This window comes from Anabas testudineus, chromosome 21, assembly GCF_900324465.2.
Source record: "Anabas testudineus chromosome 21, fAnaTes1.2, whole genome shotgun sequence".
NCBI classification, from domain to species: Eukaryota; Metazoa; Chordata; class Actinopteri; order Anabantiformes; family Anabantidae; genus Anabas; species Anabas testudineus.
The window spans coordinates 10624789-10644596 of record NC_046629.1 but is presented as its reverse complement, the minus strand read 5'-3'; the positions used below and the strand labels follow the sequence as shown (position 1 = coordinate 10644596).

Below are 19808 nucleotides of genomic sequence, written 5' to 3'. Positions count from 1 at the left end.
AGCTAATACTGGGTGTACAACAATGCGATAGATTAACAGACACTCTATTAATGTCTGGTTCTTTAGAGGTTACCTGAAACATTTAATGGATTATTGTGTACAGTGATTCATAGTACGATTTAAAAAATAATTGTGAAGAAGGAGTGTATACAGTTTAGTAAAGCTGCATGAGTGTGGTTTGTGACAGAGGACAGACAAAAAGCAGACAAATTAGTGCCTGGGAGTGGCCAAAAAATGTTTGTGGCTGTCTGGATCTCTAAGAACAAAACAGTAGGTGGCCCACTAATGATGATGTTTTTGGATGGTTCCTGAATCCATCTATGGGTTTTAAATCCAGCAGCAGTAAAGTAACTGCAAGAAAATCATGCACAACAGAGCTCTTAACTGTTCAATGTACCGCAGAGATGGACAGATGTCGTTGATCTGTGAAGGCTGAGAAAATCATCCAGCAGCATCAGAGATAGAAGCAGAGACAAAAACCGAGTCATAGTAAAGAAAACGTTCCTCAGAGGAGGCACGAAAACAGGGTGTATTCACATCCAGCCATTCGTTTCACCGCAAGTTACCGTGTCCCAACTCCTCACGCTACGCCTAAACAGTTGTCCCATCACTGCGCTGCCGTATGTTAAACCTGCTTGTAATTTGATGAGAGCACCATGAAAGGACAGTAATAAAGTTTCTGCTGGAAACACTGATACAGACCCCTCCTTTCATTATTGAACATTTACAGTACTAGTTGTCACAATAATTCAGTTCAATTCAATTTTATCTGTAAAGCGCTTTTTACAATTGTTGCAAAGCAGCTTTACACAACCAAAGAAACTATGGAAGTTTATATGAAAAGTGAATGTGTATGAATCATAATAATCAGATTGTCCCTGATTAGCAAGCCGAGGGTGACAGTGGCAAGGAAAAATTCCCTGAGAAGGCAACAGGAAGAAACCTTGAGTGGAATCCATCCTCATTTGGGTGATAACAGAAAGGAGGAATTGAGCGTTCATACTATGTGTTAGGCAGCAGGCAGTTCAGTTCAGTTGATGTCTTAAAGTTAATATGGAGTCCAGTTAGTTACTGGAGGCGCAGGTAGACTTGTTGGAAAATTTCAGTCCTGAACTATCGAGCGACTTCTGTAAGTCAAGACCTCAGAGAAACAGCTGTCAACATCAGCCGAGGCCAGAATCGTCTTTATGGTAAAGTGGAACCAAACCCAGTCATCACACGCATCCCAAGAGACCACATCGGTTATTCCATGCAACAAGATCTCCAACCAGAGGCGGGACAGAGTCAGACAGGACCAGAGGGCAAAGGGTGGAACGATATGGGTAACTTGAGAGAGAGAGGGAGAGGGAAAGAGAGGGAAGAGGAGAGATAACAGTTAGGTATGGTCACAATCATATAATGTATAAAGTGAATGTATATTTAATATAGAGTGCAAACAGGAACTCTGGCAGGACTAACTATGACAGCTTAAGTAAAAAGAAGAGCCAGAAGGAAACTCAGACATGAGGGCTCCCTGAGATGTAAAGCAACCAATCACTCCAAGCTGAACGTGCTAAACTCACTGTGCAGGTGGATCACAGACTGACGGCAGTTCTTCAGGCTGGGGATGCATGTCTCAGACTCCTAGACCATCGGCACATGATCCCCCTTAGGATGCGTCCTCTCTCCTCTGTTATGCACCCTGTATACCACCAGCTGCACATCTGGACACCAGTCTGTCAAACTCCTGAAGTTTGCAGATGACATCACTCACATTGGTCTCATCTTTGCTGGAGACAAGTCGTCTCTGAAGCAGACTTTAATTAATAATAGATCATTTCTTTGCTTTAAAATAAATAAATTAAAAAATTAAACAGCATATGTATCATATAGCAAAGATACTGCCTTCCTTAGAGTTTTGTTTATTTTCTTTTAATTTTTCATACTTACTATGTTCATTCACTTTGTTTATTTTCTAAAGACTCCTGATTTAGTGTAACCCCTTTACTATGTTGTCTCTAACCATGTTTGATTTCAATGGGCTCTGATGTCAGAGAGTGATCTGGTTTCTTGTCTGTGTGTGCTACATGATCCTCTGCTTTTATCAACAGTTCAGGCTCACAGCAGGAAAACAGTTAGCGTTATCTTTTATAGTTAGAACCGTTAAAAAGCGAGTCACAAAAAACCCACTGAGAAGAAGTCCGTTAACCCAAAACTTCCTCCTGTCATTCAAAATACGTGAGTGTAGATATCAATGAGGTTTCTAGTGTATGTTGGTCTATGATCACAGCAAGACACGCAGCCCTAAAAGAAAATGAGAACTATACTGTTATACAACACCTTAACAAAAGATCAGATTAAAACAAAAGTTTCTGAGTCTGCTATAGGTTTGAGGGTAACGGTGAATTTTTTAAACCCTGAAAAAAAAAAAAAAAAGCACCATTGCAATGTAAAAAAAAAAAAAAAAAAGATTAGGAATTTAATTGTTTCACTGTATTGAAATATTGAATTACTACTTTACTTGGAGATAAGGGATCTGATTCGTAGTTATTTGCCGTTCCTTTTAATACTGTCCCCAAATTTCACTCTTTCACTCACATTCTCCAAACTTGTGGTGGTCGAGAGAGATAAACAGTGAATGAAGCGAGAGAGCAACAATTATTAAAGCTCAAATAAACATGATTACAGCTCTGTACAAAGTTGCATTAAGGATTTTAGGTTTCATCCTTCTGTCTGCTCTTGTGCAGGTGTGTGTGTGTGTGTGTGACTCATGATCAAAGACAAAAAAAAAAAAAAACTGAAACTGGTTGCAAATAATGTTTATAATGCTGTTCACTGACAGATCACAGGACATATTAGTAATTTAGTGCTGCTAAATAAGTCTTTCAGTGTCTTGTCTTGTCCAGGGGTTTGTAAGGTTATAACCTTGTGTCATGCCTCTTTGACATGTGGTACAGGAATCAGGGGAACCAAGAACCAAACTACCAATCCTGGGGTTTGTAGACTCCTGCCCTGCCAGCTGAGCCATGGTCCCGCCGAGTAGGCTGTCACAGTCGTGAGGCCATGGATTTTTGTGTTGTTACACCCACTTAATAATACCTTCATCACAGGTGTAGCACTTCTAGTTCTGAAGCAACCTCTGTGTTTCGTTTTCCTTTATCCTCATGAGGTGAGCTGGAAGATGTCCGAACCCATCAATTAATATCTAACTAAACACTTACATTAAATGTGCAGCAATACTGTAGTTGGTACCTTGAATGTTTCTTGAAGTACCACCATGCTCCAACACCAATGGGAATCAGTAAAAGCAACAGAGAGAATAAGACCCAGCAAGCAGTGCAGGTTCCTGTAGAGTTGAATTATTAATTATTATTTTTAAGATGAAATATTGATTTAAACAGCTATTTAATGTACTTAAATCTAATGCACAGTGATGAAATGAACCCCATGTTCGCATCTAGGCCCGTATTTATAATGGAATTACAGTGTCACCTGGAGGAATCAGTTCATTTACTCTGAGGCCGGCTTAAAGATAGGAAGACTACTCCTAGCAAAGAGCGAAGAACATCTTAATAAGCAGGAACAAATAATAACAGGACAAATATCATCAACCACACCTTTGAGTTGAAGCTAAACTGTACACTGTCCTCGTGGCCAGAAACACGACTGCAAATGATCATTATAAGACCTGATGTGTAAAGAAGTCTGCCAAATAATTACCCAAGCAACTTAAAAGGTTGAGTTATTTCCATGTTATTTTAGGTTTATTGGTTTGATTTTTGATTTTTACTACAAAAGAACATAATAACAAAACAGTTGCTTATTCTTACTTTACTAACAAACGTTTTTCATTGTTATTTAAAGGAAAAGCAGAAGTTAAACACATTTTGTTAAAAATGGTTCAGTTCAAAACCAGAGAGTGAGATTACACTGCACCATGACCTTAAAAATAAACTGTCATGCGCTCTTGATCTGTGTTATAAATTGCACTGAAGCGTTTTCTGCTTCGACATGAAAACATTTCTGCTGTGAAAAGTTCTTAAATGTGAGAAAAACAGGTTTCTCATCTGTGTGCATTCTGTCTTTAAACTCTATGTAATAAAATGCTGTGCTAACTTGTACACTTGTGCAGAGTCCAAATATATGTAACCTTACAGCAATTCTACTCATTGTTTCTTTAGGAACAAGTTAACATTATTCTCTGTAAGAGCAACAGAGTCAAACATCTAACTGAAGCCTTAAACACAGAATGTGAATTAAAACAAACAAATAACATAGACTTTGAAAACTGGTAATAAAATACTGTGCTGATAAGTATTTTTGTTGTTTCCTAGTTTCTGTGAAATCTTAGGAGGTTTCTTGTCCTTACAGGGCCTGATATACAAAAGGATACCTGACAGGAAACTACCATGACCAGCTAAAAGCTGTATTCATATGACCAGATGCACTGTGACTGATGAATTGTGCATTCATTATATCCTATTTGTGTAAGTTGAATTGGGCTAAATGAGTAATTTATTATTTTAGCCAATCAGTAAATGTAGTATACCTAAACCTCCATAATCAAAAGAAACCGGAGCTCACCTGAAGTGACATACACATAGAGCTGACCATGTTTCCTTCCATATAGGTTTGATGCTTCACACTTATAGAGGCCATTCAGATCAGAGGTAATGCTCAGTAACTGCAGCTTTGCACCGTCCACTCTGACGGCAGACTGAGGCCATGACTGTCCAGGTCTGAAACAGATAAGACACATGAAATATGTAAAATAAACAGCAGGAGGTAAAGGACAGAAAATAAATGTTGCCAACAAGTTGAACAAGTGTTCAACAAGTGTTTTCCTGATTTAAACTTGCAACACTAACATGTTATATCTCTATATACATTTATAACATTTACTGAGAATTAAAACAAAATGAGACTATGAAACCGCAGGCAGCAGGCTGACGTTGATGATATGACAACGATACTTTAAATACAAAGTCAACTGGAAAACCACTACAACCGAATATAGTTTCAGTTATAACCTCACTAACTTACGTGTTGTCTTTGGATTTAAAATGTGTTTAAATGTTAAACAGTCAATAGATGACAGATCATGTTTCTGTTTTGGTTGGTTTCATTGTATTGTTTAGGTCCACATCAGTAGTGCAAGTCATTAAGTTTTAATAAGGGTAAGCATTAATATTAATATTGTGCTGGCCACCTAACAACCCTGTCAGACCTCTCTATTGGATGCAACTAAACTATTTTCTCTTTTACACAATAGTTCTTTACAAACCTACCCAGGGTAACAGAGGTACATTTAGCTGTTGATTTTATTAATTCTGTATTATGTACATGTCCACAGCACTACGTTATTCACATATTAACTCCAGTCTTCACAAATTTAGTTTTTCCCAACAGACGTTAATATGAATACAACTCAAAACCTCCTGATTGTGAATTCCAGTCTTCCACTTATTAGAAGGAATTAAATAAATGATGATATTTTAATACCGTTTGTAAAAAAACAGAGAACCTGCTTAATGCATTCAAATATGAGACAACTCAACTAAAGCAGAATAATCAGATGCAGAATAAAAAAAATATATAACTTGCATAACAAGATCGTAAGGCTGACTGATGTTAGTTGTGCTTACATATGTAGAATTTAATTCAATTTTAAATACACTGTTTGTACTTTTTCAAACTAGTTTAACCCTCAACAACTGATGATGGGAATTTAAAATAATCTCTCAGCAATAAATTTTATTGTAACATGTTCTCAGCATATATTATTTTATGAAATCCTGACAGCTACATCATCATATCATTTTATCATCAGAACAACCTTGGAGAACATAATTAACTAAATACTAAATAGGCCTACTTCATTTAAACTATTCACAATTCAATTTTAGAATCTACAATTCAAACTCATTAAAATTAATTTGGATTACAGCAAAACTCTTTCATCATCGTACAAATACAAAGCAAACAACAGTTCAGAGTAACTGACAATAATATTGTTTGTGAAGTACGTTTCCACTGAAACTGGTTCAAAGTACTGTACCTGCTCCATGTAAAGTTAGCATTTGGGTTGGCTTCAGTCAAACACTCAAATGAGTCTTTAGATATTTCACTAATGTTCACTTCGGTTGGTGAAACTGCAAAAAACAAAGAGAGAAAATGAGCTGTTAATCTTGCAGTAGAGAAAATACAAATGATATAACTCATCAGCACTGATGATGTTACAAGTACCAGGTTGCAGCACCTGTAAGCAGCTATACATATCCTGAAATACATGAAAGAATTGATGAGACAGGGAGACGTGGCTTTCCTTTGCTGAGCTCTCCGCCATTATCTTTATTTACACACATTTATTCATACAACTTTGTCTCTTAATACTGTACATTTTGACGGTTTCAGTGTTATCACTGCACATTATGTGTTTTTACACACTTTCCATCTTCACAAAACAAACACAATTGAATATTAACTCCATGTGGAACTCATCTCATCTTATCCCACTTCTCTTTTCTCAGCTATCCAAATAAGGTTTTGCCTCTATTTACCTTTTACAGGCACTACAACAAATATACTAGTCAGTATTACTTGGACATGTACACAGCATTAATAAACAAAACTTAACCATGTTCAAACTCTTAAATTTACACTTTACACAACTAAATTCAAACATGAGAATGAATGTATATAAGGAGTCGGAGTCACTGTGTAGATGCAACTATTAGCAGACATGAAGGCCAAGCTAAACCTTTATCCCCGAATAGCATGCTAGCTAGCAATTAAACCAATGTACGGCCGCTATTGCCACTACTCGCGGCAGATACCGTTCTCACAAATGCAAATCATCTCTCGTTCTTTGTTAACAGAACTTTTGCAAAGTTTATACACGTAACTAACCTGAAATACAGGAAAGAATTGATGAGACAGGGAGACGAGGATTTCCTTTGCTGAGCTCTCCGCCATTATGAGAAAAACGGCGCGAGACACGCTAGAGGTTACGACCTTTGACCTCAACCACAATCTCACACTGCCACCTACTGTCGTAAAAAATAACACTGCCACCTACTGTCGTAAAAAAAAAACACTGCCACCTACTGTCGTAAAAAAAAAAACACTGCCACCTACTGTCGTAAAAAATAACACTGCCACCTACTGTCGTAAAAAATAACACTGCCACCTACTGTCGTAAAAAAAAAAACACTGTCACCTACTGTCGTAAAAAATAACACTGCCACCTACTGTCGTAAAAAATAACACTGCCACCTACTGTCGTAAAAAAAAACACTGTCACCTACTGTCGTAAAAAATAACACTGCCACCTACTGTCGTAAAAAATAACACTGCCACCTACTGTCGTAAAAAATAACACTGCCACCTACTGTCGTAAAAAAAAAAACACTGTCACCTACTGTCGTAAAAAAAAACACTGCCCCCCTACTGTCGTAAAAAATAACACTGCCACCTACTGTCGTAAAAAATAACACTGTCACCTACTGTCGTAAAAAAAAACACTGCCCCCCTACTGTCGTAAAAAATAACACTGCCACCTACTGTCGTAAAAAATAACACTGCCACCTACTGTCGTAAAAAAAAACACTGCCCCCCTACTTTCGTAAAAAAAAACACTGCCCCCCTACTGTCGTAAAAAAAAAAAAACACTGCCACCTAAAATAACACTGTCTTGACATTATACCATATATCCCTTTGTAAGAAAATAGCTCTTTACAGAAAAACAGCATCATCATCATCCATTAATATTCACATAAATGTGATCACACATTAGTGGGCATCACAATGAGCTACAGCATGTTACAATAATAAGCGCTTTCAATTAGTTTCAAGGCCACTTTAGAAAGTTAGACAAAGTTAGACAACAAGATATTTGCCAAAAGATGTGACTGACAGGTGTTTCTTGTTACCCAGGACACAACTGAATGACTCTTGGTTTTAGCTTTGAGTTTTCCCTGTTTCCATTTGTTGGCAAAAAGAGTAACATGGAAACACAAAGGTCAGAGAACGGTCTAACAAAAAGTACAGAGATTAGCCACAATATTCTCTACAAAAGCGACAGAAATGCTAAAACATGGAGGAAGAAAGAATATGCTGATGATCTAAACCACACAAGGACGTCTGTGAAGCATCGTAGATGTGATGTAATTCCGGCTAACAGGTAATCTTCACTGGTGATGTAACTGTACACCTCTGAATTGAAATGCTTTCAAACTAATTGGGAAAAACTTCATCATGCAGCAAGTGAATATTCCACATCACACTGCAAACAAAAGCACTTCACTACAGATGGAATATGTTTATGGATGGAATCATTTCTCAAAGTGAATGAATTTCTACATTTTTACAAAAACATGCATATTTCAGTGACCTTTTTCTCTAAAGTGAGTAAAAAAATATGACTGTGGTGAACTTAGGGGCACTGTTCAGATGAAACACCACCCTGCAACAGAAAGGGCATTACAGATGGATGATAAATCCAGAGCAGACACTAAGAGACAGACAAATGTCATATTCTAATGGCATTGCTTTTAACAAATGGATCTTGGATACTTTGGGGTGTTGTCTAAACAAACATGCTACATTCAGAAAAAGGTTTTACCTGAAAATAAACGATACTATTAATAAAGAAATAAAGATTGTTTGTACCATGGCCTTTTTCTGCCATCGTTACGAAACTTTTTCTGTTTCTCATTACAACAAGATATTTCTCGCATTATTATGGCATACAGTCCTATTGTTGTTATTCTATGCTGCTATAAGCATAAAACACACACAACTGAGATGATGTAGGCGAGAGCAAGTTACAATTATGAACAATAATTCAATAAATTGATGCAAATAAAAATGATGGAAATATTTGTACTCACAGTGCACCTGTAAGGTGAGGGGCAGGGTTTTTGGTTTGGACAGAGCTGAACTGGTGACAACACAAGTCACCGGTTGTTGGTTGATATCTCTGGTAGGTACCCCAAACAGAGAGCTCTCTGTGGTAGTTGTACCATTAGCATGTTGGGTGGTGTTGGTGATTGCCTTCACTTTTTCTGACAGAGTACTATAGGTCCACTTCACTTCTACAGGAGGTCTGGAACCAGCAGCGGTACAGGTAGCGAGTAAAACTTCTTCATTACCCATTAATAGATGGTGATCGTTTACGCTTGTGTCCGGAGGCACTACAAGAATTACCAAACACAAAAAGGTTAACGTGCAAGTATCTTGTTTTAATCTTGTAAAAACTCAACTACTTTCTACAACAATGTTTTGCACTTTACCCAACACATTTAGAGGTATCTCTGTCCTGTGATTTCCACTGGGGAACAAAGTGAATATGCAGGAATAGCTGCCTTCATCCAACAATGTGACGTCAGATAACTGGAGGGATCCATTGTGAGCACTAAAGTTCCCAATGAACCTAAATCGCTTATCGACTCCATTGACATAGTTTGGTCCACTGGACGTGACTGTAAAGAAATTGTCATTGACTGGTTTCCCTCTGGTCTTCCTCTGCCATGAAATCTGGCCAAGTGGCTCCTTGGTATCAGTGAGTTTGCAGGGTAAGATAGCAGTTTCTCCTTGGACAACTGTGGCATTTCCTCCAATCACCTGGAGAGCTGTAAAGCACATAAAAACTCATCAGACCCAAATGTGAATAAAAGCAGACATTTAACCACATTAAACAGCAGACTCTGTCCAGAGAGGGAAGAACAACTTCAGCCAAGACCAGCTGATGAACACAAACTTAAAACTAACTTTAGCTCAGTACAGACTCTATTGGAAAAATTGACTAGTGCAACATTTTACAGACCAAACACATTGAAGGGAAAAATATTAATTGAGATGTAAAATAATGACTCTCAACTGTATATTCATAAACATACCAGGTATTTTACTTTAAAGGATATTAATTATCAACCATCAAGATCACACAAATCTTCAGTGCACGGAAGCTGTGGGTTGTTGTTCCTGCAGCTGTTAATTTATAACTGTGGTAAAGCTGATTGTAAAGGGAATAGAAAGCTACTATGAAAGCGAACAGCTGTGTACATTATTTGAATAAATACGTTAAGCAGGCGGAGATACATCTGGCTCCAAACAGTCTCTGTTTATCTCATCATTCAAAGACAATATAATAATAATAACACAATATTTGGAGTTCCCCTAAACTTCTTCACTTATCTAGTTTTTTTAATCTTACTTTAAAAAATCCAAGTTGCATGTTGTGTGCACCATCATCTAACTTAAAGTTAACCATGATCTAACCAGATTATCACTTCTCACTGCTCTTTTTGAGAGTGGTGGTCAAGCGAGCTTATCAATGAAGGAAGAGAGGGAGCCAAAGCAAACAGATCTAAAATAAAACACTGTTTTCTGATTATCTTACTGCAGCAACATCTGAAGACTTAAACTGTTCAGAGTCAAGTAATTATGTTATATAACACAGAACAATGATAAATTTAAGAAACCTTTTTAGTATTTCAGTACATTCCTATTCAGAGTAATTTGGACTATTAACACACATATGATGAAGTAATTTTACTGAATAGTTTTTAAGAAAACTTAGGAGAAATTTGTGAAAACTTTCATAGTAATTATCAATGTCCTCATGTTTGTACATTTATGAAAAGTTTTTCTTTTTTCTGTCACCAGACATGTAGAATATATTCTTGTTTAGATTGATATATACTGTAACCATATAAAATAAAATGATTATTTATTAATTACTTATTAGTATTTTAAATTGTAACAACATTGTCTTCTTGGACTTTAATAAACACCTTTTCTTTAGTAGTTAGTTAAAACATTTAATGGATTCTTGTTTACATTGATGCATAGTATGATAAAAAAAAATGAGTGTGAAGGCGTTTTTACAGTTTAGTAAAGCTGCATGAGTGTAGCTTGTGACTAAAGATAGACACATGTAGGCGGGGCCGACAAACTATGTGCGTCTGTCTGTTTCTCTAAGTGAGGAGAAAACAACAGAGACTGGGCCTGAAGTGGAAAAACAGATCTAACCACTTCAATGTTTCCCTGAACATAGCAGCTATAAAGTCATTTTACTGACTAACAGTTAAAATAAAACACTGGCATAGGTCATTAAACACTTGGGTATGTACACATGAAACATTTGCAAAAATACATTTGACATCTTAGTACATTTGGAGACTATTTAACTAGAACTAAAATGCACTTTTGGAAAGGGGCATACATCACATAGAGCCCTACCCAACAAATTAAAGTTGATGTATTATTTGGTACATAAAAGGTTCATATCAGCTCAGATCTAAACCTAGTTTTCCAAAATCAATTAAAACTAGATAAAGCATTTCTGGAAGAAAGTGCACTGTATTGTGTACTGAATTGTGTAAAGCTGAACTGATTCTTAAAGAACAGCTGAAAGTTGCTGAAACGTTTAAAAACCCTGCTGAAAATAGCTGAACAGAGCTAAAAGTATGAAGAAGAAGCTAAAACAGCTGAATCTCAACTTCAAAAAAGTTTAAATAGATTTTACTAAATTTAATAAAACATAGCAGGATTTATCTAAACAGTAAAATAGTACAGTTAAAGGTAAAGTTAAGATGTCTTGATAAAAAGAGCTGAGAGTATGTAGAAGAAACTGAAGCAGGTTAGCAAAGAGATGCTAGCATGAACAGGCTAATTACACGTGTGTGCACGAGTTGACGCTGACTTATAAACAGCCGTGATCACATGTACCAACCAATGCTTTAATTTGCTCTCATTAACAGTAGTAGTTGAATGTTTTAAAAAGACAAGAATAGTAGACACATAATATGATTTGCTGTTTACTATTATTTGTTACAAGAGGGATGGTTGCAATTACACTGTAAGAAATGTTTGTAGAAATTATGGTAAATAACTGTAATACTGCAACAGTATGTTACTGTTAAATGCAAAACAGTATATCACCATGTTAAATGCACTTTATTACTGTTTATTAAGAAACAGTATGGAACTTAACTTTTTTACTGTGATAGCATGTGGAAACTACACAGTTTTACTGTTTAAACATAAAATTTAGCTAAAATTAATGGGAAAATACCGTAAGGCCACAATCAAGTAAATACCATAACATTTATCATATTATTTTGTTTAAATTACAGATTTTATTGATGTATAAATTGAAATCTATGGTTTTAAACCTTTTACTATTTAACAAAACATTCCTTCTTTTCTACAGAAAGGAGATGTTAAAAAAATTTATGTTGACTTTGAAATAAAATATATGTTTACATATACAGTTATTATTTGTTTTATGTTATGCACATGTAAGGCTTTAATGTGTAATGGAAAACTACAACATGAATAAGTCAATGTATGTGGGAGAAAATGCCAAATATCTCATGTATCAAGTTTCTGGAAAGGTTTTCTGTAATTGTGTTGCTATTGGTCTTGCTGTTGGTCTCTGACTGTAGCTACAGCACAAAGTGGAAATAAAATAAATAAGATTTTTTTCTAGGAATGGTATCAGACCAGCTCTGTGCATGAGGAGGTCATGGAGGACAGTTTCCCTGAGTTCCAGCAAGTTAATTAAGTTCATTGTAAGTGTTATTTTTGAGACAGTGTGTGCGTCCATTGAACTGTGAGTCAGTTATTATAGTTTATTATGTATATTTATGTTTCTGTTCCTGATATTATGGCTTTTCGTTGTTAGCTCGCTGTTTCTGCTACATAGGGACCAATTAAGGGTGATTGATAATTGATAGCCTGCACATTTTCGAGACTGTATTGTACAGCGCTTTAATTTGATACATATATTCTGTATTTATTGTTGAGTTGTCATTTGTGCTAATGCTAAGTACTGTTTGTTATTAATATGTTTGATTTACTAGTTTGACTTGCATTTGCTTTAGCTAAGAGGATTTAATAGAAAGAGTTGTTGTGATGTAAGAGCTCCACCTTGTGGCAGCGATATGAATAACGTAAACAGTAAATTCAGTCATGCCCAATGTTATAGGAAAACGTCTTGATAACAAGTTGTAATTGTTCTGCTTATCGTTGATTTTGTATTTTGTATTTCTTTCAGAAACCACACACGTGAATATGATTGTAGTGAGGAATGCTGGAATAAAGCTTTTCTAAAGGAACTCCTAGTTTTTGAGGGATCTAACAATCACTTCAGTGTTGGGCTGTAAAGCATCTGAACCCAAGTACATGGGAGAAACCATTGTCAGCCATCTTCATATTTTAAGACCTTAAAAGGTTACGTTTTTTGTAATTAATTAATTAAAGTTGAGGTCAAGGCCTTGTTCCCTAAAACATCATCCAGGTAACTTTATTTAATACTAAACATACAAGTTAACTTGCTAGCTAAAATTCGTTCTATTAGATATTTTTGTGTTAAACATTAATGTGTTTAGCCAGCTAAGTGGAGACAAAATGTTTAGTTGTCGTTTCTGTTGCTTTCAACATTGAGGGCCTATGTCCTTCACTGCAGACTTCATCGCAACGAACCACATTGTTTATTTAAGTGCCTTGTAGCTTTTTTGCAGATATGGAGCGTTTAAAGCTCATTTTTATCGGAGGCCCAATGTATCTGCTCTGTGTTACAGTTACTGTTGGGACGGCTGTTGATTTCAAGTGCGCAGTAGCATTGTGTGACCGCCATTGTCAAAATGTGAAAGACTATAGAAGGACATGTCGTGAGTTGTCCAGTAACAGGATGTACTAATGTTTTCAAGGTCAAATCTTCCTTTACTGCCCACATTTCAAGAAAACATAGAGATTTTGCACAAAACATTGTAGAATCTGTTCGTCAATCATCACTTGTTCCCTCTGAATATGATGACTTTGGCCATGAATCAGGCACAGGGCAAGGTACAGAATGTGGTGATGTGAAAATATCAGAAGATTTCAGTGATCAGTTTCTTAGAAATGTCTGTAGAATGTTTATTCAACTTGAAATTGCAGGGGCAGTTTCCACTACCTGCTTCGACCATACAGATTATTTCAAGAGATGTGCAAGGAGTTTGAAGAATTTTTAAAACCTTTGCCTTACTTTGTCTAAAAGACATCAGATGTTGCTTACCTTTCAGCAGGATCAATGGGTCAAGCTGTCTTGCAAGTTAAAAGGTGGTTCTCCCTTTTACAGAGAACTTTACAGTAAAGCCATTCAAGATGCAGTCAGACCATTTGATTTCAATGAGACCAACACAAAGGTCACGGTAGAAATGCTGTTTAAAGGAACATTATACAAGAAAGGACAATTCCTTGTCACAGGGAACACTGACTCTGTAGAGTTTAGTGAACTAGTGCTTATCTTGTTAAAAAGTGACACTGTTCATTTTCTTGTGTCAGGGTACATAACGGAATTTCTTCCTCAGTACCACCTGTACTAAGGAAAGACAATGAGGTGATGCATTGTCTGACCATCGGTGAAGTGACTGATTTCTATCCATTGCCATCTTACCTAAAGGATAGATACCAAATGGTTCCATTAAAACACAGTGTGTTGTCATGCTAATTTATTTCTTAAACATTCTGGTGTTAGCAGAGCTTTATTCTCTCCTTCATACTCAGACATGGCATCTGCTGAGCAGTGCGACATAAGTAGTGCCATTACTAATGTATTGCCAGACCTCCCAGCCCCAGTTTTAAATATTGTAGAGGAGACGCTTCAGTCATTGGGGGTGGAGACCAATGAGGATTTTCAGTTTGTTTAGGAAACAGATCTGCTTTCAGTACTGAGACCAAGCCAAGCAAGAAAACTGGTGGTGTCCTGGAAAGTAACACAATTTATGTTTATGAATAACTAGGGATTAAACCTCACCTAACAACGTTTTGTTGTTTTACAGCACAGAGCACTGAAATTCACAGCCCATCAGCATTACCCTCTTCAGCTTCCTCAACGCGCTCCTCACTTTCTCCTTTCAATTCGCCCAGCCTCTCAATTACTGTTGCAGATTGGGTTGACAGCTTCCAGATTCCATGGGAGAAGTTTCCTGAAGCCTTGATGCAGTGTTTGGAGAGAGAGAAGAGGCCAAGCCCAAGGTTACGGAGAGAAATGATACGGATTGTTGTTTCCGAGATGATGAATGCCTGTGCTGCTCCTGGTAAACAAGCTTCCACAGAAGTTGCCAAACATTGGTTAGCAAGTATCCAAAATTACTGCAAGATGTCATTAAAGGTGATGTGGTAGGATCAGGTATCACTCCCTGGATTTACAAGCTCGAATTGAAAATGTGAAGCGGTCTTCAGCATCAAGGATAATGAAGCGCAAACGGGAGTCAGAAGAGCATGACACAGACGAGGTCCCAGCCGAAAAGAGGGCAGCTGTTCAAGAACAGCCGCATAAAGTGGGACAATAGGCGAAGAAGGATAGAATGAAGGTGCTTAGCAAAACGACTAACTTCAGTCCAGACGAGATGAAAACTTTAATGAAGTGCACCTACTACTCCCAACGTAAAAAGATAAACAAGGGAACAGATCTGAATTACCTTATGGAAGAGTGGCCATTTTTGTTTCAGATGATTGTAATGTTCATTTCCAAGAGCTCACCGGGGTGCCACTAAAAGAGACTTTCCTCACCAGTGTAGAAAAAAAGGGAAGACGTCTTCTGGACTTCATGAGAACCACTTGTGTGGACAAGAGCAAACGAGTTTTGCAGGCAGTCACAAAGCTGGAAATTCTGAGGGGAAAGTTGGATGGTTGCTCAGAAGATGTCAAGGATATGGTTCTCCTTCTTCTTTGCTATTTTGAGAAGAGGAGAACCTCTTTTACTACGTAGAAGAAACATGAATGGCCAAAGAAGTACAAGTAGAAAGCCTGTCTGTAACACCATGCATCATTTTATGTGGTAAGCTGATGTTTGATTTTACTTAGGAAACCTAGGAAAATTTATGAATTTATTACATGTAATCAGTGTCATGTTATAGAGTGCTCAATATGGTTCCTTCATCCAGTGTTTGTTTTTCCTTAGCATGAGTGTAATAGATCTTTCATCTGTCATCTCTTGGCATGTGATAAAGGGTCTGAAGTGGCCATTTTGTTTTCTCTAAAATTAATGAAGTTAGTGAACTAGCAAACAACACCATTTTGAGATAAAAACACAGTTTGAGACATGCATAACAAAAACGCAATACTCTATTACACTCTTAGAGGAAGATTTACCACTGGATAGAGGCAAAACCACAACTAGCACCTTTTAGGACCAAATGCATTTTTTCCAGGAAACTCCTGCTATGCATCAAGGCAGTTTATGCTGAGTATTGACTGCAAGATTGTGAATGACCAGATCCCCACCTTCATCTCTGCCATCTGTTTGATGTTTGGAAGCTATTACTGCCTCAATATCCACTATCCTGTGGAACTGGCCTCTACACTTGAGTTCCTTCAGAGGTAAATACTCATAGTTTTATTTCTTCCTTAAGAACAAATCACTGTATATAGTAGTTGATTATAAATTCTTGTGTTCACAAAGGTGTTTCTTCAACATCAATCCAGAGAAAGGTGGAAACAAAGAAAAACAAGAAGCAGCTGTCAGTGAATCCAAGAGTCCTCACCCTCATCGCAGATCGCTCTGATCATGAGTGTAGAGAGACATATTAAAGATGGACTTAACAGACTGACCTGAACTAAAATCCTACACAGGAGTGTTATTATTATGTTTTTTTATGTAGCAACAAATTGTAAAACCAATTCTGGAGATGACACCTCCCATTAAGTCGCTTGTATATGTTTTTTAATGAGGCTCAGTTGTAGCTTTTTCTTTGTTTTAATTAGAAAATAACTGATACCTAAATGAGTTTGCAGAGCATTGTTGAGCATGGCAGACGGGATGCATCGATGGAATGCCATATGATTACTGAAACAAGAAGGTCAGGATACCAGCTTCTTTCTTTTTTTTTTTGTTTTTTTTACTTTGTGTAATTTTTGTTTCCATGCTGTTTTTTCATTTAGGCCAAATGATTTGACGCAATGACTTTGATTTTATGATCCTGAAAAAGCTTATGAAAAAAACATTCTATAAGCAGGAAGAGTTTGCACAGCTTTTTTGGCCTTCTATATGTTTTATTTAATAAAACATTGTCTGAGAAACTGAATTTAAGGGCTTTCTTATAATTCTTTTGTGACGCTTGAGAGTAGCTTAAAGGGTGGTGGAATTTCTCTAACAATTTCTTTTAAGGTAAGCTGCATTTACAGTTAACATTTTTTTCATTTTGTTTCTTTAGTTGAGTCTTAATTATCTGTACATAGTACCTTGTCTTCATAACAAATTGTTTACTGGCTACAGAGAGGATCATGACAGTCCAAAACGTAAACATGATGGGCAACTTGAGTCTTGAAGCAGAACTGGTGCCAACACCTGCTAACTGTTCCAGTTTCAGAACATCGTTCCATGTCTGTCTTCCAAGCAACTGTTGATGGCTTAGTGATAAATATGTTAGTGTCTGTGTTTCACTCGAAACTGTTGATAAAAAATATGACCTGTAAAACTATGTATCAAACATCTGTGTTTAGGTGTTATGCTTAAATGCTGCATCAATGTAACATTTGCTTTGTTTCTGTTTTCTGGCTGCAGAGAGAATCATGCCAGTCCACAGTGTGCTCCTTATGGACATCTTGGGATGTTCTATAGTTTCTAGAAGAAATGGTGACAACACAAATCTTAGGTTCTAGTTAATGGAATATCACGTTCTTGAGAGAGTCTAAACCATATTGAGCACCGTCTTCAGTCATGTCTGACTTATTATTCTTGAAGAATAATAAGAAGTCAAGTGGCCAATTTTTTTTTACCATGTTTATGGTGTTAGTTCCACTGTACATTATCCTAAACATACATGCTGTTTATGCAAGCTCTTAAACCTACAGTTTATTGGATCAGATCAACACACAATGCTTAAAGGCACAATCTTTACTTGTGATTTGATAGTTTGGACCTTGATTTACAATGGATTTATCTGTTCAATTTGGAATTAATCATAAGTAATTGTTGACTGTAAACTCCATGCCAATCAACTGTAAAGCCTTATTTGATTTACCGTATTTTTTACTGTGAAATTCTGGCAACCCCAGCTGCCGGTATTTTACCGTAACTTTGAACTTTGCAATAAAATCCAGTCATGTGTTATACAGTTCTATACAGTTGTACTGTATAAAGTTGTACAGTTGTACTGTATAACAGGGTCACAGTAAACCTGTATTTTTTTTATAGTAATTTAATATAAACCAAAAACGTTGCCGAGTATTAAATGTTTATTAAACGGTTTCTTATTAAATATTCTGTAATGTGTCATACATACATTTTCACTATTATTTTTACGGTGAAATTCTGGCAACCCCAGCTGCCGGTATTGTACCATAAATTTGAACTTTGCAATAAAATGCAGTAATGTGTTATACAGTTGTACTGTGTTTATAACTGAAACAGAGTGTATCTAGGTTTCCAGGAAATCTGTTATTTTACATAGTTTACCTGTAAATAGATTTAATTATAGCTGTTATTTTCAATTATTATTTAGGCTATTTATTACCGTAAACTTTTTATTCTTAGAGTAATTTAATGTAAACCAAAAAAGTTGCCGTACCGTATATAATTTACAGTTTCTTATTAAAGATAATGTAATGTGTCATACATTTTCACTTTATATTTTACGGTGAAATTCTGGCAACCACAGTATTGAGCTACAAAATATGAGGGTGACGAAAGGCTACATGGAATCCGATAACAACGGATAGGAGAGCAGCAGCTGGACAGATGACGGATGATGGTGAAGGTCAAGGAGCCAGATAATGCTACAGGTGGATGTGGGAGTCGAGGGAGTCAGATCTGCGGATAAACTGGGATAAAGATTGCGCAAATTTCTGGGTCAGGGAGAGATCGTCTGACTTCGTGAACTGAAACATCGTGTTGTTTATCAGGGAAGATCTAGACCCAGAGCTCTGTATGCTTTATTCATTTTGCTTCTAATATTCATTTTCTTTATTAATTGATTGTTAAATAAACCGATAACTTGAGACCGACTCTAGCTGCGCCAACATTCCCTCATTCACTCCCATTATAAAGTCCAAAATCAGCCAAAACTATAAAAGATATTAAAAAACGGAATGGAAGCTTAAAACAGCTTTAAAAAGCTGAACATGTTGATACATGAATGATTTCTGTAGCTTGTTGAAGTAGTTAAAGATGAAAGAGGATCTGAAGAGACTCTCCCATAGAAATCTATTATTAAAGTTTTTGAAAAAACCCTAATATCATAAATAAATATTAGAAAATGTTGAATGGAAGCTTAAAAAGCTTAACATTTTGATACCTGAATGATTTCTGTAGCTTAAAGTACGCTGAAGTAGTTAAGCGCTGAAAAAAGTACGGAATGAATAATAATAATAATAATAATAATAATAATAATAATAATAATAATAATATTAATAATAATAATAATAATAAAGATTAGGAAAACAATACATTCATAGTGATAATAACAATATATAATAATAAAGATTAGAAAAGTGACCTTTGTCATATTACAAATATCTAAAATTGATCTTTTTGGATGGTTCCTGAATACATGTATAGGTTTTAAATCCAGCAGCAGTAAAGTATCTGCAAGAAAATCATGCACAGCAAAGCTCTTTACCGCAGAGATGAACAGACGTCGTTAACTCATAGAAGTCTTGTTCTACCTACCTATTGATGATCTGTGCAGGTTCAGAGAAAAATTCAGCAGCATCAGAGACAAAAACCGAGACAAAAACCGAGACAAAGACCGAGACATAGTAAAGAAAACGTTCCTCAGAGGAGACAAGAAAACAGGATGTGTTCGCATTCAGCCACTACAGTGAGTCAAGGTACT

General features: G+C 36.4%; 1 protein-coding gene across 1 annotated transcript; it reads right to left on the bottom strand.

The window, feature by feature from the left end:
* Positions 1-2018: 2018 nt before the first annotated feature.
* On the bottom strand, positions 2019-19779 carry si:ch211-214p13.3 (poliovirus receptor). The gene is made up of 7 exons (XM_026375915.1): positions 19643-19779; positions 9273-9611; positions 8871-9173; positions 6038-6131; positions 4564-4718; positions 3232-3325; positions 2019-3153 (listed from the first exon to the last, which is right to left on the bottom strand). Exons 1-7 carry the CDS (start codon positions 19728-19730, stop codon positions 3084-3086), a joined length of 1143 nt encoding a protein of 380 aa, XP_026231700.1. The 5' UTR covers positions 19731-19779; the 3' UTR covers positions 2019-3083.
* Between the last annotated feature and the right edge of the window lie 29 nt (positions 19780-19808).